General features: G+C 40.4%; 1 protein-coding gene across 1 annotated transcript in view; it reads left to right on the top strand.

The window, feature by feature from the left end:
- Nucleotides 1–24,915, top strand: part of ROS1 (ROS proto-oncogene 1, receptor tyrosine kinase) — a 118,502-nt gene that overhangs the window by 25,243 nt on the left and 68,344 nt on the right. The window contains exons 8-18 of the mRNA XM_057311122.1: nucleotides 1,810–2,011; nucleotides 2,667–2,743; nucleotides 4,371–4,493; nucleotides 4,660–4,844; nucleotides 6,044–6,141; nucleotides 9,887–10,383; nucleotides 11,732–11,944; nucleotides 12,693–12,803; nucleotides 14,056–14,234; nucleotides 16,050–16,241; nucleotides 19,620–19,720. Coding sequence (XP_057167105.1) covers nucleotides 1,810–2,011; nucleotides 2,667–2,743; nucleotides 4,371–4,493; nucleotides 4,660–4,844; nucleotides 6,044–6,141; nucleotides 9,887–10,383; nucleotides 11,732–11,944; nucleotides 12,693–12,803; nucleotides 14,056–14,234; nucleotides 16,050–16,241; nucleotides 19,620–19,720 — 1,978 coding nt within the window. The remainder of the gene's footprint in view (nucleotides 1–1,809; nucleotides 2,012–2,666; nucleotides 2,744–4,370; nucleotides 4,494–4,659; nucleotides 4,845–6,043; nucleotides 6,142–9,886; nucleotides 10,384–11,731; nucleotides 11,945–12,692; nucleotides 12,804–14,055; nucleotides 14,235–16,049; nucleotides 16,242–19,619; nucleotides 19,721–24,915) is intronic.

The raw sequence follows: 24,915 nt of genomic DNA on the forward strand, positions 1-24,915 counted from the left end.
GTGCTCTCTCACTGCTTGTCAGATTTGAGGCTGTGTGTGGGCCACCTGTGCTGATTACTCCCTGACCACCCTCCGAAGCTCGGGTCAGACACTGGCTAGGGCGATATTTGAAATGTTCCAGACCAGAGTGGAATACATGGATCCTTCTTTGTTCAAAGCAATGCCTCATGTATTCCAACGGTGCTGGGACATTTTCCCATGCTGGAGAGATAATATGATCCAGGGCCCGTGGTTACTCAAATCAAAATAAGAAGGCAAATGTTGCTTTCCAGTTCTGGGCCTTTCTCCTGGATTTGCAAGCCCTCATGCCCGCCAGGTATTCCAGACCTACACTGGGTATCCTTTCTACGGATAGCCCCTCATTCCTCAATTCCTTCTCACTTTTCTAGCCACATTGAAGCTTAGAGTTTCCTGCTTTGTGTCCCACGCCTCATGGCCCTCTTCTCCTTTCGTGATGGGAAATGTATGACTTCGGAGGGATTATTACCTTTTAATCGGGGCCCTTATGAAGATCATTTCTTAACCAAGTGGAATGGTTAGTAGGCAAGGAATATCTTGCCCACCCTGACTGGCCTTACAGGGAGGATTTTCGTGGGAGAGGTTTGGGCAATAATCACAGCTCACCGTGTGGGTGGCATCCAACTTGCTTGAAGTGGGGCAGATCATGTCTGCGCCTTGACCCTGATGAATTAGGTTTTTCAACATTCTGATTCTAATCAGTGAAAGATGATTCATGTCCCTCCGTTCACCAAGGTGACTGAGTGCAGGGAACAGAGGAGTCGACACAATGATGTTTGTGTTTGGCAAAGATGGGTCTGAGAGTAGAGGAGGGGTCATATCGGAGAAAGGCCGAGAGATCAATAAACAGGCCTTTAAAAAACTCACCCAAGGTGAAGGCTGCCCTGTCTTATTTCTACCAACTCTCCTGAGTCAGGACTGATGCAGAGCGTGTGCCAAGTGTTCAGAGGGAGGGAAGTCTACCCAAGAACGAAGTGACATCACAGTGTATCTTTCTACAGGAAGAGGAAATGAAAGAGTGTGGCTTCAGGGGGTGGGAGGTCTGAAAAGTAGGTAGAGGCAGGAATGGCAGACTGGCTGTCAGATCATTTGTTTCTCTTTCTGCTCTTTGCCACTCAGGTAGCTTCTCCAGTCTGAGTGAATGCGTAATTAATCCATGCGTGTTCCTTTAAGCCTTCGCAAGAGAGAGGGTGGGGCTAAAGCACGGTGAACTTGGATTCCAAGGGACGTTGGGGGCGGTGGGAAGGGACACACAGTCGGGGTCAGCAGAACTGATGCCAGCAAGAGGGAAGCACGCTCTTTTATTTCAAGCTTATCGGAACCCCTATCTTCAGCTGGAACTGCTCAGGCTGTCGCAAGCACTCGAGTGAGGGAAAAGGCCCAAGATTTACTTCTTTCAACTCCTGTTAATCATTGACTCCTGTTTTGTCACAGATTCTCTTCTTCCTAACCCGGTTCCACCCCACAGTTCCAACGCATTCAGATCTCTGGAGACTTTTGATAACTTCTTACTAGAACATTTATCCTATTTGCGTACCTCCACCTTCATAAATTAGATGCAAGGAAACTAACATTTGGTAGAGCCCCTTAGGAAAGTAGCCAACTGGTCTCATTTAAGGGTCAGGAGTTATGGCTCCTAGATATCTTACCACCTTCTCTCTATCACTCATTTTGAATATTAATAAAAATATCTAATTTACGCCTCAAAAAACAAGGACTTTTCTCCCCATGCTATTTACACGTTTTGCTTGTGCATCTTCCTGCTCACCATGTCACCGTTACCTCTTCTAGTTCCTGAGACTGCTCCTTCCATTAGAAATATCGAGAGCTCGAGTCCCGACACTGTGGAAGTCAGTTGGGCTCCGCCCCAATTCCCAGGAGGACCTATTTTGGGTTACAACTTAAGGCTGATCAGCAAAAATCAACAATTAGATGCAGGAACACAGAGAACCAGTTTCCAGTTTTACTCCACTCTACCAAATACCACCTACAGGTAAGAATTAAGGGGTGCGAGCAAGACACAGCCCGCAAGGCTGCAGAAACAGCCTTACTTCAGAAACATGGCCCCAGAGACGTTTCCAGATATATTTGGAAAACTCCCATTGACTTTGTGTTGTTGGGTTGAAGTTACTGTAGTGTTTCTCAAGTTTGTATGTTTGTTAGACTACAGTGTTCTAAGCAAAAACATTCTCAAGTATTTCTATTATATTCAGAGGATCCTTATAAAGGGCACCAATAAAGACAGCATAAACACCATAAATACCATTTCTTCATTTAACCCAACATGAAAAAAGTAAGAAGGTGAAATTTTGTTAGTGATGCTTTCTTATTAACCATTAGGGGGATTATTTTATTATTGTTAGCTTTTCCAGCATTTACTAAGGCCTCTTTAAATTAGGGGTAGGAATGGGGGTCATGCAGATAGCAGAGTTCAGTTTTTGACCCCTGTGACCCTGAACTGTTCTATGCGGAATGCAAACAAGGATGTGATTGATGGTCATCTCGGTGCCGAGCGGTGGGACTGAGTAACTAGATACATGCATTGCCACATTGTTCTTTAAATAGAAATATTATTGCTCCTTCCCTTTTTGTCTCATGTTCACACCATGCCATGTGAAACACATCTCTCTAAATTGTTTTTGGACTAGGTTTTCCGTTGCAGCAGTAAATGAAGTTGGTGAGGGGCCAGAAGCAGAATCTAGTATTACCACTTTATCCTCAACAGGTACAACCTGGGAATGCCCCTTCTGTTACTCGGGAACTGAGGGGGTGGCCAGGGTGGGTTCAGATCTCAGAGCGCGGGCTCATCTGGTGGACCCAAGAACCCCACCTCTGCTGCCCAAATCAACACTGTCTTTTGGTACTGGTCAACTCCAGTTTTAGATGAATCCCATCCAGTATTTGACAAATAGAAGTTACTGGACCTGAAGGTTTTAAATTAGAATTTAGGAATTTCAAAATTAGAATGAAAAATTTAGGGATGAGAAAAAAGTGGCCTCATACAAATCCTTAGTTTCAGATGACATCATTAGTGATTGTGACTCACGTGCATACGCTTAGGAAGACGTAATCGTCTTGCCCTCACCCCAGGATATTTTGCTTCTAATATGTTTTATCAGCATAAATAAGTTTAAACAAGTAACACAGAACTGTAAGCTTTTGCTTTGCAACTTGATACATCGCATTTGCTGTTCCCCAAAGAATTTCCTTCCTAATTATGTTTTTGTTCTAGATAACATTAAAGTTCATTGACATTCCCATTTTATATTCTGTATCATCATTTAATATGTATCGGATATCTTTTTCTTCCATTCTCCTTCAGATTTTTAAATATATCTGGACTTAATAATTTACATTTTACCATTTCAAATATTCAATCTACCAAGTTAGCTTTTGTTATTATTTTGCAAGTACTATTTTTTTTTTCACTTTGGCATTTAATGATTGCCTAGGAGATTGAATACTTACTGTATGATGCCTGTGTGGAAAAAATAATAAATGAAAATGCTTTCAAAGAAGCACAGGAAATATTCTGGGGACCCCAGTAGGAGTCTTGAACAACACAGAAAGATTCAGAATTCTAGGAGTCTGCTTTCTATTTTCGCCCCAATCCCATTTGCCGAATGGACTGGCCCTTCCCCTAATCTGCACGCGTCTACGCGTATGGAGTGTCGCCGATCCCCAGCCTTTGGTTTTTTGGCTGTTACTGGACTCTAGGAAAGGAGAGGCATTTTTGTTATGCAAGAAGCATCCGAAAGATGAGTTAAATATAGAGCAGGTTTAAGGTTGTTGTGACTGCAATTATTGCATACCTTTTATTAATTGCCCTTCATCGGCGCACCCTGCATCAGTCTCCAGCCGAGTGGGACGTCAAGCAGAGTTCTGCAGTCCTCAGATTTCATTGCTCTAAGGACTTTTCTCTGGCCTCAAACGGAGAGATAATTGAAGACAAAACAGAGACAACCAATGTCTGTCTGGTGTTATGCAACAACCCCGTCTGGCCCGGGCTGGACCCCCTCCCCCGAGCGGTCACATTCTCAGGGCTGCGGATAATGAGCCGAGCTCCTGCTGGCGCAAGGCTGTGGAGAATGGCGATCCCTTCCGTGGTGTTATTTTGGGGGCACTTAGGGGCACATACATATACACCCTACTTGATTGACACTGTACTTCCCACCCCCAATCACGGAATAGTGCGATTTATGCTGCCTTTGAAATGCCCCCGGTGGCTTCAGAGAAAAATCTGACCAGCCTCTTTTGAGCGTTAGTTGCCTTGCTTCGAAGGATGGTAATGATTTTTGTGTGTGTCGATGTGCATGTGGTTGGTCTGCCTATAAATCGTGTTATTGTTTTAGTTCAAGAAGAGGAACAGTGGCTCTTTTTATCCAGGAAAGCTTCTCTAAGAAAGAGATCTTTAAAACATTTAGTAGATGAAGCACGTTGCCTCCAGTCAGACGCTCTGCACCATAACATCACAGGTCAGTACGATCGGAAGAAACGTTTCCTCCGCGTGAAAAAAAAAAGACCCAGACTGACTTCTATGTTAATCTCCTTATTAAAAATTAAAGAAATAAATTTCCTATCATGTAAGGTTCTTTTTGGTTGTGATATCATAACACACATGTATTTGCATGGCTCTTCTAGGAATATCAGTTAATGTCCACGAGCAAGTCGTTTATTTCTCGGAAGGGTCTCTCATATGGATGAAAGAGGCTGCCAACGTGTCTGATGTGTCTGACCTGAGAATTTTTTACAGAGGTTCAGGATTCATTTCTTCCATCTCCGTCGACTGGCTTTATCAGAGAATGTATTTCATCATGGATGACCTGGTTAGTCTGAGGACTTAAAGTGAATAATTAGATATCGACACTCTCATGCATGTCTTGATGTATCTACAAGTAAACATAATTAGTTCCCTCCGTAAGTACTCAGTGAGTATTTACTAAGTTTCAGACATTGGGTTAGCACTGAGTCATAGATCTGGTCTGTAGGAAGGTCCGGACTTTACCTAAGACTAGTCCTGACCTACGGTTAAATCATCTTTATTGGTGATTTTTCAAAGCCATGGGTTTATTGTATTAATGGTAATTCATTTTTTATAAGAGAGTGGTGGTGCCTGTGCTATCACTGGGTAAGACCACCAATCATGATTAAAATCAGCTGTAAGCGTTTTAAATTATGTAATAACCAAGGGTAACTTCAGTGGTCTCTAAAAATACAGTATTATTGAAATCTTTGAGAAGACGGTCCTGATGTGTTTCAACTTTCCTTCTTTCAAAGGGACAGGCTTATTATAATCACCATGGCTGGAGGCCCATAAACTTGGATACAGCTTAAATTTTAAAAATAGTTGAGGGGTGCCTGGCCAACTCAGTCAGTGGAGCATGTGACTCTTGATCTCGGGGTTTTAAGTTCGGGCCCCATGTTGGGTGTAGAGATTACTTAAAAGAAAAAAAAAAAAAGAAAAAAAAAGAAAAAAGAAAAAATATCTTAAATTGGTTCCACAAGCCAGGAAAATAGGTATTTGTATTTCATTGATATAAACAGGATGTACATTCATTAGGACATAGGATATAAAACTGACTTTTACGAGTTGGTTTTTTTTTTTTTTTTTTTTTTTTTGCAATACTTTGAAAAGTGGTCAGGGGCTAGCACAATTCTTTTTTTTTTTTTTTTTAAGATTTTATTTATTTGTTCGACAGGATAGAGACAGCCAGCGAGAGAGGAAACGCAAGCAGAGGGAGTGGGAGAGGAAGAAGCAGGCTCATGGCGGAGGAGCCTGATGTGGGGCTCGATCCCATAACGCCGGGATCACGCCCTGAGCCGGAGGCAGGCGCTTAACCGCTATGCCACCCAGGCGCCCCTAGGGACTAGCACAATCCTATGCATAGAACAGATGTTCAGGAAATACTTATTATTAGAAAGGGGTGGGAGGTGGGGGACGCCTTAAAAAATGAAAAAAGAAATAGTTGTTGGCCAAACTGAATACAGACAGACACTGACTACAGATGCATGCTTGATTCTCTAGGTGTATGTCTGTGATTTAGGAAACTGCTCGAACGTTGAGGAAATTACTCCTCCCTCAATTACTGCACCTCAGAAAATTGTGGCTGATTCGTACAATGGGTAAGTGTTAGCCTTATACCTATGAGTTCTCTTCCTTGGCAAGAATCTTTGGGAAACTTGCTAGATAGTGAAACATCATAGAACCAGAGGAGCCAATCTATGTATCTTATGTCAAATGTAATTAAATCTAGGCAAAGTTCGCATTCTATAGAGCCACAAGGAAATTTCTTGCAAACTCGATCCACAACTTCTCAAGTTGAGTGGATTTTTCTCTCCTTTACAGTAAAATATGGATAGATGGGAAAGATCTCTTCTCTGGGTCTGAGGGACCCAGGTTCCAGTCCTGGAGTTGTCATTTTATGGCATGACTCCAGGTCTCATATCCCCCTCAACACTCCCTAGGGGAAGTCCTTCCTGGCTGTGATTCCTCCTTTCATTGTACTGTTTCTTTTGCTGAGCAATTCCGCACCGGTTCGTTTCCCTGGTCCTGTTCTCAGACTTAGCAGAGGCTGGCGTAGCGGCCTCCGAATTAGCATCTTTGGACACAGGTGTTGATGGTTAATAATAAGTAAAAATTTCCCATTTTAAATAACTATTCCCCCCCCCCCCCAATAAAGTGGACACATTTTAGCTCAGCTGTTCTGTTTCAATTGCACTCTGACTTGGAATAAGTAACTTTGTACCTGTGACTTTTTTGTCTGTATGTGGAACATACCAATGGTCGCCCATTCGTGTTAGTTTGAGGATGAAATGAGGTATTCCTTGTGAATATATTTTGCGAGACTAACAGGTTAATAGGTAATAAGCAATGCCAAGTTTATAAGATTTGAACTTTTCATTTTGAAAGAAAAAAATATATAGCCCATGACACTTTATTTTTCATGAATTGATCTTCTCTTTTTTTTTTTTAAGATTTATTTGACAGAGAGAGATACAGCGAGAGAGGGAGAAGCAGGCTTCGCGCTGAGCAAGGAGCCCAATGTGGGGCTCGATCCCGGGACCCTGGGGTCATGACCTGAGTGAAAGGCAGACACTTAACCAAATGAGCCACCCAGGCGTCCCCTTTTTTTCTTTTTTTAAAGATTTTATTTATTGATTTGAGAGAGAGAGCAAGCGCACAAGCAGGGGCAGGGGCAGAGAGAGAGGGAGTAGCACACTCTCCCTGAGCAGGCAGCCCAAAGCAGGGCTCGATCCCAAGACCCTGGGATCATGACCTGAGCTGAAGGCAGATGCTTAATTGACTGAGCCACCCAGGACCCCCGATGAATTGATCTTCTTAAAAAAAAAAAATGTTGCTCATTATCGATCTGAAATCAAGTTTTCTATTCACATTCATTCATAATTTACTAGGTACTTATTTTGTCTTGATACTTAAGTTTGAATGAATCACTGATTCAAGAATATGTTTTACAAACACTGTGTTGTAGGGTGAGTCTTTTGGGTCCCTGGATCTTATTTTTCTCATTTGTAAAAGTGTAAGATCCTATGTGATGGAACTTTGCTCCTGGCATTTACCCCAAATGACGCATTTTATGAATAAACTTCACCCACTAAATAAATAATAATAAATATATTTATAATATTATGTATAATAAATATAAGAAGGAAAATAAACCACCCACTAAATCAGTCACTCAAAATCCATCTCAGTGAGGTCTCCGCTGGCTTTTTTTCCCATTAGATAAAATTGATTTGTGCTTAGATTTTGAAATGAGACTAGAAATGATAATGATAATATTAATTGGGCACTTAATATGTGCTTGTAAGTGTATTGCTTCCAAAAATTAATGTAATTCTTGTTCAACCCTATGAAGTACTTGTATTACCTCGGTTTTATGGATAGGAAAGTAAAGCACAGCTTAGTAATTGCCCAAGAGCACACAGCTCTTCTGCAGTGGGGCTAGGACTTGACTTCCGGGGCCTGTCTTCTAATCATCTCCTTACACACTAATAGAGTTTCTGTAAAAATTAGCATGTAATTTTTAGCAACACTTTGTATTATATAGTGTTCCTAAGGAATTGCAGGTGGGTGAAATCATTTATTCTCCATTAGAAGTGGTTTCCTCTTTGCTCTTATTTTGCACCATTGAATTATTCACTCATTAAGTTTGTACTTACTCTAAACCTCCTACCTTCTTCCCCCCCCACTGCTTCTTCTCCTTCTCACCTCTGCCCTCTCTGCGCAACACCTCAGCTCCACACACCTTCCCTCTCTTTTCTTTCCCTTCCAAAGTGGCAATGAGGGTTAAAGTCCTGCCCTCTCTCTGCTTCAGTACAAGGATTGTAATCTTCACCCCAAATCTTCTTCCTCTTGTCTGCTCTGAAGTCTATGTTCTCTTAATAGCTTTGAACTTGGGAAACTAAAGCAGGCAGTTAGGAGCCAAGTTGTTTCCGCTTTTTGCCTGCTGCAAACGTCTCTTAAGAAGAACATAAGTTCACATCTCAACATGGAGTTTATACTTCAGGATATTATTTTAGCACAGGGGTCGAGCATATTGATAAAGATTTGGAATAGTCATCAAGGAGAACAAGGGAGGGACTGAATAGGACAAGGAAAATAATTTGACAGTTGTGGTGAGAGGTTAGAATCCCGTCAATCCATGAGGTTGTGATGAGAAAGATTTACTAAGCAGAAGTATACTTTTTTCTTTTTTCTTTTTTTTTTTTCTTTCTTTCTTTCTTTCTTTCTTTCTTTCTTTCTTTCTTTCTTTCTTTCTTTCTTTCTTTCTTTCTTCTTTCTTTCTTAGAGAGAGTGAGAGGCGTGGGGTGTGGCAAAGGGAGAGGGAGAGAGAGAATCTTAAGCAGTCTTCACGCCCAGTGCAGAGCCCAACTTGGGGCTTGATCTCATGACCTGAGCCAAAATTAAGAGTCAGGTGCTTAACCCACTGAGCCACCCAGGGCCCCAGCAGAAGTGTACATGTGTTAGCATCAGTCTCCATGATCACAAATTCTAAACTAGCTTCATTCAAGTTAATCGTTTTGTGTTTTAGTTAAAATTGTATCTACAGGTTTAGTTTATCAATGAAATATTTTAGTGGTGTTTTCTGTTTCATTATTAAAAATTCATGTGTACTGTTACCATGAGGTTTGGCTCCAAATCAGGTGTTTCTTTTCCCAAAATTCTTCCACTGGCTTCTTCTAAGTGCTAGGAGGTCCATCCTAGCTGTTTTGCTCTCTTGTGGGTATTTCTTCATGAATTGTAAAATGGTGGCTCTATTGCCCCACTCAATGGTAAATATTAAAAAAAAAAATAACAAAACACTTAGTCCACTGCAAAATGCAAGGTAGTTTTGCTAGATATTTACAGCGTTACAATAACTGGTTTTAGAAAATGGGTTAAAAGTTTTTGCCTTCTTCTATTTTATCCTCCACCATGCATGGGAAAATGTATGGAAAGAATTGGATTTAAAAATATGTGCATTTTGGAGAAAAGTATTTTACAATAAATAACATGTTTAGCCATGTCATTTTTATATACTATGCATTTCTTTAAAAGTAGGCTTCGGTAGAAAATCTTAAAGACCCTTTCTGCTCTTAAATTCTGATTCCTTATAAATTCACATATATAATTGGAAGACAAAGCATTGAAAGCGAGGCTGAAATTTTCCAATGTTCCAGCTTCTAACTTAAATGAATAGTGCATATCTTTAGTAAGTACCTTTACCCTGTGCACCTTGGGACACCCTGTACTTAGGGACTGGTGAGATACATGGTTCTGATTGCAACCCAGGATGAAGCAGGGGGCGGAGGTCACTCACCCCCGCTTGCACTGGGTCACACCAGGCTTCTTTTGATCCCATGTCAGGTATGTCTTTTATCTCCTGAAAGACGGCATCTATAGAGTGGATCTCCCCGTGCCATCTGGTCGGGACTCGGAAGCCCTGCATATTGTGGAGAGTTGCGCGTTAAAGGACTTTGCAGTGAAACCACAGTCCAAACGAATCATTTACTTCAATGACACCGCTCATGTCTTCATGTCAATGTTTCTGGACGGTTCTGCTTCCCATCTTATCCTAGCTCATGTCTCCTTTGCTGATGTGAAGAGCTTTGCTTGTGAAAACAGTGACTTCCTTGTCACAGATGGCAAGGCTGTTTTCCAGCAGGACTCTCTGTCTTTTAATGAGTTCATCGTGGGATGTGACCTGAGTCACATAGAAGAGTTTGGATTTGGTAACCTGGTCATCTTCGGCTCCAACGCCCAGCCGCACCCGCTGCCGGGCCGCCCGCAGCAGCTCTCCGTGCTCTTTGGCTCCCACCAGGCCCTGGCTCAGTGGAAGCCCCCCGCCCTTGCCATAGGAGCCAGTGAGTGTCCCCCCCCCCCCCCGTGTTGCTGGAAGGAGGAAAGTTTGAATTGCTTGACATCACGACTCAATTTTGAGACCCTGTATGTGATTATTCAGTCATCAACCAGAGGTGCTATTTAGCTCCAGAAAAAGTGCTTATACATTTGTTCTGCATTTATCGGTTTTACGCTAGAAGGATCTCTATATTTCTCGTGAATATGCTAACACTAGTTGGAACGTTTATTGAATGTCTACCAGGAGCCAGGCACTGACATTTTGGTCTGAGTGAATATGTTAGCCAGAGGGATAGAGCAGACGGGTTGAGATTTGGGTCCATCCAGACCTTGCATGAATTGGAGCAACTTCCTAAAACTCTTTGAACTTGCACTTTCATCTCCAGACAGGCAGTGTGTGTGGAGGGTAAGCAGACAGGCTCTGGAACCAGCCTGCATGGGGTCAAAGGCTGGTCTTGTCCTTTATTGGCAGAATGATTCTGGGCAGATTACTGAACTGCTCCATGCATTGGGTTTCACTACTAGAAAATGGGAGCGTTAATGACATCTTTCACTGGGATTGTCATACAGACAGAACTAAGGTGTGTCAGTAGAACACTTAGCACAGGATCTAGCTTTTTCTGTAAAGGAAGGACTAGATAGTATACATATGTTCAGCTCTGGTGGGCCATCTGGTCTCTGTGTAAGTCCTCAAGTCTGTCGTTGCGGTGTGTAAACAGCCCTAGATAATATGTAAATGAGGAACTGTGGCTGCTCCAGTACAATTTTATATACAAAAACAGGCAGTGGGCCAGATTTGGCCTGTGGGCTGTAGTTTGCCAACTCCTGGTCCTAGAGTATTGAGCAAACATGGGCTATTTTTGACTTGAAGGCAAAGCTAATTATGCCAGTCTGCTGTATATTTCAACCACTCGAGAGGCAGTTTTTGTTGTTGTTGTTGTTTGGTTTTGTATAGTTTGGGCTTCTGGGACGAACAAGCTGTACAAACACTGAGCGTTACATTAGAGATTCATCATTAAACATTTCTTTCTTAGGAGCCTGGGTACACCTGGGGGTGTTACTTGACACACCTCTGATAATTTTATGCAGCCACATGTGTAGCTTTGACTGAGCTTTGACTCTGATGTGTTGGAAATGATGTCCCCTTCGAGGGAGCATGGACTATGGCGTGGCTGGAATGGACAGTGTCCTAGTCCTATCGTCAGGGTAACCCTGGCGACTAGCAGGTAGCATGTTTACTGCCCAATTACCCTTCCACTCACGATGAAGCTGTAGATGAATTCATGGACAGCCTTTTGTTTGCCCTTGGCTCGCTCATCCTGGTGAGTAATATGGTTTAACTCTTCTGATTAGGCCCCTCTGCCTGGCAGAACTGGATTTATGAGGTGAAAGTATCAATGCAAGACTTTCCTGAAACCACTCATGTTTTCTCGAACATCAGTGGGACCATGCTTCATGTGCCCGAGCTGCAGAGTGCTACGAGATACAAAGTTTCCGTGAGAGCCAGTTCTCCCAAGGGGCCGGGCCCTTGGTCAGAGCCGTCGGTGGGTACTACCCTGGTGCCAGGTGAGAACATGCTCTTGATTGAGGAGTAATTTTGACAAAATAGGTTTATTCCCTGTGTCCTTAACTCCGATGTGGTAAAGAAACTGGAATGAGGATGCGTGGATCTCTTGAGTATGTGTTTATTATCTGCATGAGGAAAGCAAATAAAGCATTGTGTGATATTTAATTTATGTTTCTAAATTATTATCTTAACTTTTTCAAGAGATCTTTGAGGAAACAATATAATTTTCTTCTTCTTTATGGTTTTCTTCTTTCTCATGGTTTATGAAGCAATTAATACCCTTTGAACTCTGAAGGTCATGGTGAGAGACGTTGAGGGCTGTAAATTATGCTGAACTCCACCCTCTTGGCTGACAGAATGTGGAAAGAGAACTATAACACTTATATTGCTGTTGTTATCACCATGACTTCTGGGGGCTCTGCATGGAGCCATGGCAACCAATAGCCAAAGGGGGAGGGGTAATGGTGCCATGACCATGGCATTGCTATGGAGGCAGCATCACCACACATTTCTCTTCACATTCAATTTCAATTATTTATGTAAAAATCAGAAAATTATCTCTTAATACAATATCTATTAATACAATAGATAATTCTGTTAAGCAGATGTAATCACTCATATCCTTCCATAGTATTTTTCAAATGTCAATAGTCTTCTACTTTATAAAGGAAATCTTGGGTATAAGATGTGTACCTTAAAACATGTGCTTTCTGTGATATTTCTTTTAATTTCTTTTTCACCAAACAGCTTCAGAACCACCATTTATCATGGCTGTGAAAGAAGATGGTCTTTGGAGTAAGCCATTGAATAGCTTTGGCCCAGGAGAATTCTTATCCTCTGATATAGGAAATGTGTCAGGTAACCACCAAATCCTTGTCCACTTGGATGTCAGGTTTCCACATATAAGACCTCCTAAGCTCTTCGATACATCCAAAGAATTGAGTGTTTTGGTATAAGGTCAATAACGAAAGGAAAAAACATTGACTGAACTACACTACCAGTGATGCCATTAAGAAAATGCCAGTTCTCCAGTATGGGTGTTATTTGTTATTTCAAATGTGAGGCTATTTATTGATTTATGTCCATTTTAGTAAGGCTTTGATATAGTTCTCCTGTATTTGAACCTCTCAATGTTATCTCGAGGTAACAACCTCTCTGGTTCCACGAAAACAGCTACACTTAAGTAATTTACTATAGTCGCTATAAGACTGAAGCAAGGAATGGTTGCGTGAAGTTCTAAGTAAAGTGGAAGAATAATTTCTTGACAAAGACGATTATTAAGTAATAAGTATGCGATTTTGCCTTGAAGACCTTAGGATGAAGGAAAGTCTTCATTGTGGGATGGTGTACCGGTGAGCTTGCCTGCAGACATTTTCTCTAATTACGTGAATTATTTGTTCTATTTGCTGGGCCACTAAAAGTACGGCATTTCTGAGCAATAGAGGAAGGACTTGGACTTAGGAAGCAGTGTGGTCACAGTAGAAAGAATGATGCTTTGGAGTTGTCTTGAATCTGGGCTTCTACTGTTTGAATCTGTGAGGCCTAGGGCAGAGATAATCTCACTGAGTCTCAGGTTTACCAAGTCGAAAATGGGGATAATTCCTTTTTTTTTTTTAAAGATTTTATTTATTTATTCGACAGAGATAGAGACAGCCAGTGAGAGAGGGAACACAAGCAGGGGGAGTGGGAGAGGAAGAAGCAGGCTCATAGAGGAGGAGCCTGATGTGGGGCTCGATCCCATAATGCCAGGATCACGCCCTGAGCCGAAGGCAGACGCTTAACCGCTGTGCCATCCAGGCGCCCCGAAAACGGGGATAATTCCTAACTCATACCTTTGTTTTCAGATGTAAGTGAGGTGTGTTAAGTGTCCAGGACAATGTCTGGCAAAGACGTGGGGCCCAGTGAATATTAATCCCTCTCCGTAGTCCCAGGGGTTGAGATTTTGCAAGAACATTATTGAAACATTCTTGACAGATCCCTGAAGTTCTAATGAATATCATGTTCGTATGCGCTTTACAATTATATGGAGATGCATGTGTGATGGGTGGACTCACCACACTTATGCTGGCGTGCCTGAGAAATAACTGCTACCAATTCACTTTGTTTTGAGACATGGATTGGTATAACAACAGCCTCTACTACAGCGACATGAAAGGGGATGTTTACGTGTGGCTGCTGAACGGGACGGATGTCTCAGAAAACTATCCCATATCCAACATCACAGGAGCAGGGGCTTTAGCCTTTGATTGGCTGGGTCAGTTTCTCTACTGGGCTGGAAAGACATACGTGGTAAGTTAAAGCTCAGCATTCTAGATGCTTTAGAACAATACCCACTTCGGTGACTTCCATGTCATTTTCATGATTTCTTTTTCATCCTTGGATGCCACCTATGCTATTATTTATTTAATATTGTCTCCAAACCTACTCACTTTTTAATTAAGAGATATTTATATGGAAAGGAAGCTTTATATCACTATTTGGTATACTAGTTCTCTATTTTCAGTAATATCTTAAATATATGAAAACGTTCACCTGTGGGTCAGTGTCCTGGAGGAAGATGACACACCCCAAGGCATGATTAAAGGAAACCCAGAGAAGCGACTATTTTCAAAGGTGTGGAGAAGGCTAAGGGAAATGAGCAAAGGATGTGGAAGCACGCCCGGGGCTAGGAAGTGGGGGAAGATACAACCACCTTCAGGCAGATGGGGGCAGGGGGCTGAGGGGCAGAAGCTGGTGAGGGCTGTAGTTATAGGAGCTGCTGACGTGAAACCCAGCCACTGTCAGATCTGAGTGACTAAGGCCACCTGGCCTTCTTTCCTTCTGCCCTCTGATCTTCTGTCAGTGCGTCCATTAGCTGCGGGTCCCTGGAAGCCAGAGGAGTCCAGCTGATGCAGTCTATAGCCCCAGCCTCCGGGGGCGCAGAGTAGGGCGGAGAGGCTGGAAAGTGTAGCTGGATGCAAAAGGAAGCCATCCTGCGCAGCTGCGTAGTGGTAGACTTCGAAGAGAAGGATGGCTAATGATGAGAATAGTGGTCTGACCGGTCAAGAAATATTATCCTGGAGTCATTTTCTAATCAGGAGGGCACTAATTGTCCATTTATTCACTCAACAATCGTGTATCTACTACCAATGTGTTGAAAGCCATGAGGATAGGCGTAGTAGGGAATATAAAGTAAGTAGTAGACATGTATATGCTTTAAAAAATTCAACTTTATGAGATACAATTCACATACAATAAATTTCACCCTTTTATTGTATAAAACACAGTGTTTTTTAGTATGCTCACTGTTGTGCAAACCATCGCTACTCGTCCTTGTACTTTTGACGAGATAAAAAACATATATAAAATAATAGAAGAAGCATGCAAAGCAATGTATTTAGAGACAAAGCAATGTGGTATAGTCTGAATTCATAAGTGCCAACGATATGCAGGTGGAATGGAGTTGAATGGGGTAAATCTGAGAATACTCCCTGAAATGGATTAGTTTAAAAATAGTTTTGAAGGAGGAAGTGGAAGAGTAGATGTAAAAACTGCTTTCAAGTGTTTGCTCTATCTCTTACAAAATTGTTTAACCCCAGGGAAAATTACTTAACTTCTTTGAACCTGGTTAACTTGAGATAGAAATCCTTTATAATGTTAGGGTTACAGAAGCTAATATTTTAAAGATGAAAATATACACTGCCTGACACATAATAGGTATGCAGTAATGGCAGTAATTAATATTAGGGAAATATACCGATAGAGAAGAGAAAGGAGAGACATCATCATTTATCAGGATGTATACATCTTCTCAAGAGTCCAATCAAATGCATTCTTATCTAGCAGTTTTTCAATTGTCTGGTTGTATGATTAGGAAAAGTAAACATTTTAAGTCAAAATCAATTTGCCTCCCTTTTTTCTAGAGTCATGAAAAGAGATGAGCTCCACGAGGGTGTTCCCCGTGACTATTATGTCCCCAAGGGTTTGCACACTACTGAGCACATAGTGCTAATAAATATTCGGGATTGGATGAATGGAGCAGTTTACTAATGATTGCAATAAGCTACTCAGAAATAACCATGTCATGTGAAAATTATTAACCCACCGTACACTTATGTTTTCTAGATACAAAGGCAGTCTCTGTTGACAGGGCACACAGACATTGTGACTCATGTGAAGTTGTTGGTGAATGACATGGTGGTGGATGCAGTTGGAGGTTTTCTCTATTGGACCACATTATACTCAGTGGAAAGTACCAGGCTAAATGGAGAAAGTTCCCTTATACTACAGGCACAGCCTTGGATTTCTGGGAAAAAGGTGACGAATTAAAAATAAGATTTGATCACTTAGTAATATTAAATAGTGCTATTATACAGTTATGACTACTGTTTCTGCTTATTGTGAATAGTTCAGGTAGAATCTGAAAGGAAATACTGTCCAGATGTTGGTATAACCAAAATTTCTCTAAGTCTCATTTAATTGTCATAATGATTAAATAAATAAAAATACAATATGGAGAATTTTGTAATTTGCTTTATCTTGAATGGACCCACACTTAAAAGCATCTTAATTTCTGTTTTTATAGTTCTCAGGAATTATATTGGATATTTTAGAGCTTCTTGTTGGGTAATGATTAGATGTTTTCTTATATTCCATCAATTTTGGGTACTGACTGCTCTAAAAGCTGCATCACTCCTAGGCAAATTATTTGACTTTTCTTTGTCTGTTTCCTTATCCGAAAAATGGGAATATTAGCAATTGTCCTTCTTCTTAGGGTTGTTGCAAAGATTAAATGAGATAATTAATGGGAAGTACTGAGAATAGTTCCAGGCACATGGTAACCACTTAATAGTTAAGTTCTTATTACCGTAACTAAATCTGAAAAACACACCTGATATAGGAATGCTTCTAAACACATGTTACTTGCTCAACTTCTAGGAGCAGTACGTATTTTCTTAAAACCCTGTAGCTATTCATCTTAATTTCTAAATTTTGTGTTTCCTGATCATAGCAGTAACATATGTTTGCTGTAGGAATTTAGAAAAGCATGAAAAAGAAAAGTGTTCATCCTATTTCAACCTAGAATATTCCTTAAATTTTTTCTTATTTTTTAATCATTTTTTTCTGCCAATAGAGATAAAATACACATAATATAGATATACCAGATCATTTATAAACAAACGAATTGTGAGTTACATGATCTCCAATTCCAGGATACGTGGACTGTAATTCCTAGGGTATTTCAAAGACCTTATTTGCATATACAGATTATAGCACAGACATTTAAAAGAAATGAAAATTTACACACATATTCAGAGATTAATCATTCCTGTCAGATCATGAAAACATCCCTTAATTCTATTTTGGGGCCACTTCAGTCTGAATACAGGAGAGTATATTTTTTATGCCTCAATAATAAGTGTTGGGGCAAAGCACTTTTATTTTCATAAAAGCTTATTAAAGATAATATTATCTCAGGAGTAACTTTTTATCTATTCCTGGGGCTTTGTCAGTAATTTCCCCTACTGGTCCAATCTGGTCATTTGAGACATGTTCACTCAGGAAAGTTCTACAGTGGCCCTGGGGACTTTTCTGTGAATGAGTGAGAAATTAAATTTCTCAGCATGTTTGGGGAAGCACACCCTTGCTTAAACCCCCAATCCAAGTCCTCTCACTGGCTGGCGAGCCTTGCTGCTTATACAAATCTGTGTTCTGGGTCCATGGTTTGATGTCTTACCCATCTGCTTCCGTTAATGCTAGTGGGTGTTTTGAAGGTAACACATTTTGCACTGAGCAAAACTCTCCATTTCACTGTCATTCCTTCATACGTTACTCATAGACTTATCACGGAGTCAGGAGACACTTTGCTGTCAGCAGGTATAATAAAGTAGTCAGCGATTACTTAGAGGAAGACTTGATATTTGTGTGATTCAAAGGGAGAATGCGACGAGATTCTCATCTAAAGTGAACAGATACCCTTTGCCACATCTGATGGATCGGGCGGGCTCCTAGTACATAGTACATTTTACCACAGGATTAAACCTCAAGCTTTTAGTTTCGATCAAAAGGATCCTTTCCAAGGCATGGGCATTATTAAACATAACAACGGTTACCGAAGATTTATGGAACATCCTCTGGCTCTGTTTAAATATGGGCCCAAACCACAGATGCAAAGGAATGAGGTAATGACTCAACACCTGAATTTTGCTTAGAGCTCGAGTTGCTTGCTGTATTCTAGAACAGGGAGTTGTAGAGTATTCTTTTTTTAAGAGATAAAAGAGACTTTGTAATTCGGAAAACTCGAGTGCATCTCATTATAAATAACCAAACCAGATGAACCCGATTTTACTTTAACTGAGACAATAGTCAGTACATTTCTTTTAGCCTGAGGCAAGGACATGATGCAACTTCCCAAGGGCTGGGGATTGCTAGAATAGGGTTTTTGTTGTTGTTGTTTAATCTTGTGGGAAAGGAGGAGGTTGAGTTTCCTTGAAGACAGAGGCTGTGATATATATGACCCCTGGAGTTTCTCGCAGTGATGGGCCTTTGGAGCAGGCCTTGGGGAACCTGTCAGCAAGAATTTTCAGTTCTTGGATACCTTGCTGTATTCTTTTTTACATTTCTCACTGGCTCATCATTTTTGTTTTTATGCTGCGGTGTCTTGTTAAAGACATAGTCATCAACTTTAATCCTTGATTCCTCTTAGCCTCTAGGTCTGCTCTAGAAACAGTCAACCACTCTGAGGTCAGGCACCTGGCAATCTCAGCTTATTTGAAAAATACCTGTAAAGCCAAAGAAAGCAAATAGTTCCCTTGTGTTGTAACTTCTATCCATGCGGTCTGTTTCATAAGAGAAGCAGTCGTTCCTCAGGCCTTACCTAGACAACTGGACATAAAATTAAGACAGGCACCATTTCAAGAAGACGAGGAAAGATTAGTAAGGAGTGGTTTTCAGATGTTAGCTGGAAATAGAACTTTATATATACCTGACTCTATCTAATTATAACACATAAAAACCCTGTGTGTATTATATTTTTTAAACGTGTCAGGATGTTTTGGTTTAATTAACAGAAAATATAATTTAAAATGGCTTAAGACCTTGGTTCTCAAGCTTGGTGACATATTGGAATTATCTGGAGAATTTGAAAACACACTGGAAACTGGGTTCCAACTCCAGAGATTATAACTTAATAGGAGGCACTCTGGGAATTGAAGGGGTTTAAAGAACTCAGCAGATGATTCTAATGTGCATCCATGTTTGGGAACAACAGATTAAAACAACAAAGAAATTCATTGGCTGATGTGGCCAGAGTCCAAATTTCTGGCCAGCTTTAGGCAAGGCTTAACACTGTGGTTCAAAGTTCCTGATTCAGTAGGACCTGAAATGTGTTGAGAATTTGTGATAAGTTTCTAGGTGATGCTGATGCTGTGGGTCCGAGAATCATACTTTGAGAACCACCAGAGCTAAATTTATAGAAGTCCCTGCCTTTTGAGGATTTTTAGAAAACCAGTGTCTACATTCAAATTTCATAACAATAGGCACACTCACATAATTTTGTATTCAGTGGAAGGTAAAAATCACTGAGTTTTTTATTCCAAAGAAGATATTAAAGTCTATTGTGTAGGTGTGACTTATTCACAAAGGTATCCTCCAGACATGTATTTGATTCATTTTCTTACCTTATTTTCTATTTAGGTAGTTGCTCTAACTTTAGACCTTAGCGATGGGCTCCTGTATTGGTTGGTTCAAGACAGTCAATGCATTCATCTGTATGCAGCTGTTCTTCGGGGGCAGAGGTAAGTAATCGCCCTTGAAAACAACTGGTTGAGAATGAGAATGACTTATGGCCTTAGTTATGTGATAATGCATGGGAATTCATTTATTCTTCTAATAAATGTTTACTAATTATCCACTGTTTCTGCAGGCATTGTGCTTGTGGGGAAAGATAGGTTTGTGAACAGCTACTTACAGTGGAATCTGGTGAATCCTGTGATGGGTAGAGAGAAGGTCCAGTGGAGACACTGAGAAGAATGCTTCTCGAGAGCCCAGGAAATGGATGGATATGTTTTTCCCTTTCCTTAACAAAGCAGAGCATACATGATGGAGTTAGGCAGAAATCATCCTGTATGGCACACATAAAAACCAGAGTGGAAAGAAGCACATGTGTTATTCTCTTGATCTGTGTTCTCAAACTTAGCCCCAGTTCTCGTTGGCATCACCACATCTTCTGTAATAGCACTGTCTGTCAGGTTTTATTTTCCCTATTTTTTTTCCTATACTTTTTTTTTTTACATTTTTGCTTTTTAAAAATTTTTATTTCTTTATTTTTTATTTTTGCTTTCATGGATTTCTTTTTTTTTAAATAATTTTTATTTTGTTATATTAGTCACCATAGAGTACATTCCCAGTTTTTGATGCAGTGTTCCATGATTCCTTATTTGCATATAACACCCAGTGCACCATGCAATATGTGCTCTCCTTAATACCCATCACCGACTTATCCCAATCTCCCACCCATTTCCCTCTGAAGCCCTCAGTTTGTTTCCCAGAGTCCACAGTCTCTCATGGTTCATTCCCCCTTCTGTTTACCCCCCCTTCATTCTTCTCTTCGTTCTCCTACCGATCTTCCTATTTCTTATGTTCCATAAATGAGTGAAACCATATGATAATTGTCTTTCTCTGCTTGACTTATTTCACTTAGCATTATCTCCTCCAGTCCCATCCATGTTGCTGCAAATGTTGTGAAATCGTTCTTTCTGATGGCTGACTAATATTCCATTGTATATCTGGACCAAATCTTCTTAATCCAGTCATCTGTTGAAGGGCATCTCGGCTCCTTCCACAATTTAGCTATTGTGGACAATGCTGCTATGAACATTGGGGTGCATATGGCCTTTCTCTTCACTACGTCTGTATCTTTGGGTTAAATACCCAGTAGTGCAATGACTGGGTAATAGGGTAGCTCAATTTTTAACTTTTTAAGGGACCTCCACACTGTTTTCCAGAGTGGCTGTACCAACTTGCATTCCCACCAACAATGTAGGAGGGATCCCCTTTCTCCACATCCTCTCCAGCAATTGTTGTTTCTTGCCTTGTCAATTTTTGCCATTCTAACTGGCGTAAGGTGGTATCTTTGTGTGGTTTTGATTTGAATTTCCCTGATGGCTAATGATTTTGAACATTTTTTCATGTGTCTGTTAGCCATTTGTATGTCATCATTGGAAAAGTGTCTGTTCATATCTTCTGCCCATTTTATGATTTGTTTATTTGTTTCTCGCGTATTGAGTTTGAGAAGTTCTTTGTAGATCTTGGATACCAGTCCTTTATCTGTAGTGTCATTTGCAAATATATTCTCCCATTCCGTGGGCTGCCTCTTAGTTTTTTTTGACTGTTTTCTTGGCTGTGCAGAAGCTTTTTATCTTGATGAAGTCCCATAAATTCATTTTATCTTTTGTTTCTCTTGCCTTTGGAGATGTGTCACGAAAAAGGTTGCTTTGGCCGATGTTGTACAGGTTGCTGCTTATGTTCTCTTCTAGGATTTTGATGGATTCCTGTCTCACATCTAGGTCTTTCATCCATTTGGAGTTTATCTTTGTGTATGGTGTGAGAGAGTGGTCAAGTTTCATTCTTTTGCATGTAGCTGTCCAATTTTCCCAGCACCATTTATTGAAGAGACTGTCTTTTTTCCACCGGATGTTTTTTCCTGCTTTATCAAAGATTAGTTGCTCAAAGAGCTGAGGGTCCATTTCTGTGTTCTCTGTTCTGTTCCATTGGTCTATGTGTCTGTTTTTGTGCCAGTACCATGTTATCTTTGTGATCACAGCTTTGTAGTACAGCTCGAAATCCGGCATTGTGATGCCCCCAATTTTGTTTTTCCTTTTCAACAGTTCCTTGGCGATTCAGGGCCTTTTCTGGTTCCATACAAATTTAAGGACTATTTGTTCCAGTTCTTTGAAAAATGTCATTGGTATTTTGATTGGGATGGCATTGAAAGTGTAGATTGCTCTGGGTAGCATGGACATTTTAACTATGTTAATTCTTCCAATCCATGAGCATGGAATATTTTTCCATCTTTTTGTGTCTTCTTCAATGTCTTTCAAGAGTGATTTATAGTTTCTAGAATATAGATCTTTTAAGTCTCTAGTTAAGTTAATTCCAAAGTAACGTATGGTTTTTGGTGCTATTGTAAATGGGATGGATTCCCTAATTTCTCTTTCTTCAGTCTCATTATTCATGTATAGAAATGCAACTGATTTCTGAGCATTGATTTTGTATCCCGCCACATTACTGAATTGCTCTATAACTTCTAATAGTTTGGGAGTGGATTCTTTTGGGTTTTCCATATAGAGTATCATGTCATCTGCGAAGAGAGACATTTTGACTTCTTCTTTGCTGATTTGGATACCTTTTATCCCTTTTTGTTGTCTGATTGCTGTTGCTAGGACTTCTAGTACTATGTTGAATAATAATGGCGAGAGTGGGCATCCTTGTCGTGTTCCTGATCTTAAGGGAAAGGCTTCCAGCTTTTCCCCATTGAGAATGATATTTGCTGTAGGCTTTTCATAGATGATTTTTATGAGATTGAGGAATGTACCCTCTATCCCTACACTCTGAAGGGTTTTAATCAGGAAAGGATGCTGTATTTTGTCAAATGCTTTTTCTGCATCTATTGAGAGAATCATATGATTTTTGAATTTTTCCTTCTGGATAAAATCTAAGACACTGATCGATTTGTGAATGTTGAACCACCCTTGCATCCCAGGGATGAATCCCACTTGGTCATGTTGGATAATCTTTTAATGTACTGTTGGATTCTATTAGCCAGGATCTTGTTGAGGATTTTGGCGTCCATATTCATTAGGGAAATCGGTCTGTAATTCTCCTTTTTGATGGGGTTTCTGCCTGGTTTGGGGATCAAGGTAATATTGGCCTCATAGAATGAGTTTGGTAGCTTTCCTTCTGTTTCTATTTTTTGAAATAGCTTTAGGAGAATAGGTATTATTTCTTCTTTGAATGTTTGGTAGAATTCCCCAGGAAAACCATCCGGGCCTGGAGTTTTGTTATTTGGAAGGTTGTTTATCACTGACTCAATCTCTTCATAATTAATTGGCCTGTTTAAAAAATCAATTTCTTCCTGTTTCAGTCTTGGTAGTTTATAGGTTTCCAGGAAGGCCTCCATCTCTTCCAGATTGCTTAATTTATTGGCATATAGCTGTTGATAAAAGTTTCTAATAATCCTTCCAATTTCATTGGTATTGGTTGTGACCTCTCCTTTTTCACTCATAATTTTATTAATTTGGGTCCTTTCTCTATTCTTTTGGATAAGTCTTGCCAGTGGTCTGTCAATTTTATTGATTCTCTTGAAGAACCAGCTTCTAGTTCGGTTGATCTGCTCTACTGTACTCCTGGTTTCTAATTCATTGATTTCCCCTCTAATCTTGGTCAACTGCTTCCTCGTGGATGGATTAGGCCTGTCCCTCTGTTGCTGTTCCAGCTTCTTGAGGTGAGAATATAAAAACTACATTTTAGATTTTTCTATTCTTTTGAGTGAGGCTTGGATGGCTATGTATTTCCCCCTTAGGACTGCCTTTGCAGTATCCCATAGGTTTTGGACCGATATGTTTTCATTCTCGTTGGTCTCCATAAATTGTTTAAATTGATTTTTGATTTCCTGGTTTATTGAGTCATTCCTGAGCAGGATGGTTCTTAGTCTCCAAGTGTTTGAGTTTCTTCCAAATTTTTCCTTGTGGTTGAGTTCCAATTTCAGAGTGTTGTGGTCTGAGAATATGCAGGGAATAATTTCAGTCTTTTGGTATTGGTTGAGACCTGTTTTGTGACCCAGAACACGGTCTATTCTTGAGAATGTTCCATGGGCATTAGAATAGAATGAGTATTCTTTGGTTCTGGGGTGTAGTGTTCTATATATATCTATGAGGTCCAACTCATTGAGTATGGCATTCAAAGCTCTTGTTTCTTTGCTGATTTCTTGCTTAGGTGATCTGTCTATTGCTGATAGTGGAGTGTTGAGGTCTCCTACTATTAGTGTATTTTTATCTATATGTCTCTTTATTCTGGTTAAGAGTTGGCTTGTGTATCTTGCTGCTCCCCTGTTGGGGGCATATATATTTATAATTGTGAGATCCACTTCTTGAATACATCCTTTAAGAATAATATAGTGCCCTTCTGTGTCTCTAATTATAGTCTTTAGTTTAAAATCCAATCTGTCTGATATGAGCATTGCTACCCCAACTTTCTTTTGAGGTCCATTGGCATGAACGATGGTTTTCCATCCCTTCACTTTCAGTCTGGATGTATCTTTAGGTTCAAAATGAGTCTCTTGTAGACAGCAAATGGATGGGTCATGTCTTTTTATCCAATCTGCAACCCTGTTTGCGTTTATGGGAGCATTTAGGCCATTCACATTGAGAGTGATTATTGAGAGATATGATTTTAATGATGTCATGTTTCCTATGAAGTCTTTGTTTCTATAGATTGTAAATTTCTGTTCCATATCACTCTTGGGGCCTTTTTACTTTTATAGAACCCCCCCTTAATATCTCATGTAGGGCTGTTTTGGTGGTTATGAATTCCTTCAGTTTCTGTCGATCCTGGAAGGTCCTTATCTCTCCATCAATTCTGAATGACAGCCTTGCTGGATAAAGGATCCTTGGCTGCATGTTCTTCTCAGATAGAGCTTTGAAAATACCCTGCCAACCCTTCCTGGCCTGCCAGGTCTCTGTAGACAGGTCTGATGTTATTCTGATATTTTTCCCTCTGTACGTAAGGATTTTCTTCCCCCTGGCCACTATCAGTACTGTATCCTTGGATCTAATATTTGTGAATTGCACTCTGACGTGATGTGGTGTAGGTCTGTTCTCATTGACCTTGGGAGGGGTCCTCGCTGCCTCTAGGACACGAATGCTTGTTTCCTTTGCCAAATTAGGGAAGTTCTCAGCTACAATTTGTTCAAATATCTCTTTTAGACGTCTCT

Source organism: Ursus arctos, unplaced genomic scaffold (assembly GCF_023065955.2).
Source record: "Ursus arctos isolate Adak ecotype North America unplaced genomic scaffold, UrsArc2.0 scaffold_13, whole genome shotgun sequence".
NCBI classification, from domain to species: Eukaryota; Metazoa; Chordata; class Mammalia; order Carnivora; family Ursidae; genus Ursus; species Ursus arctos.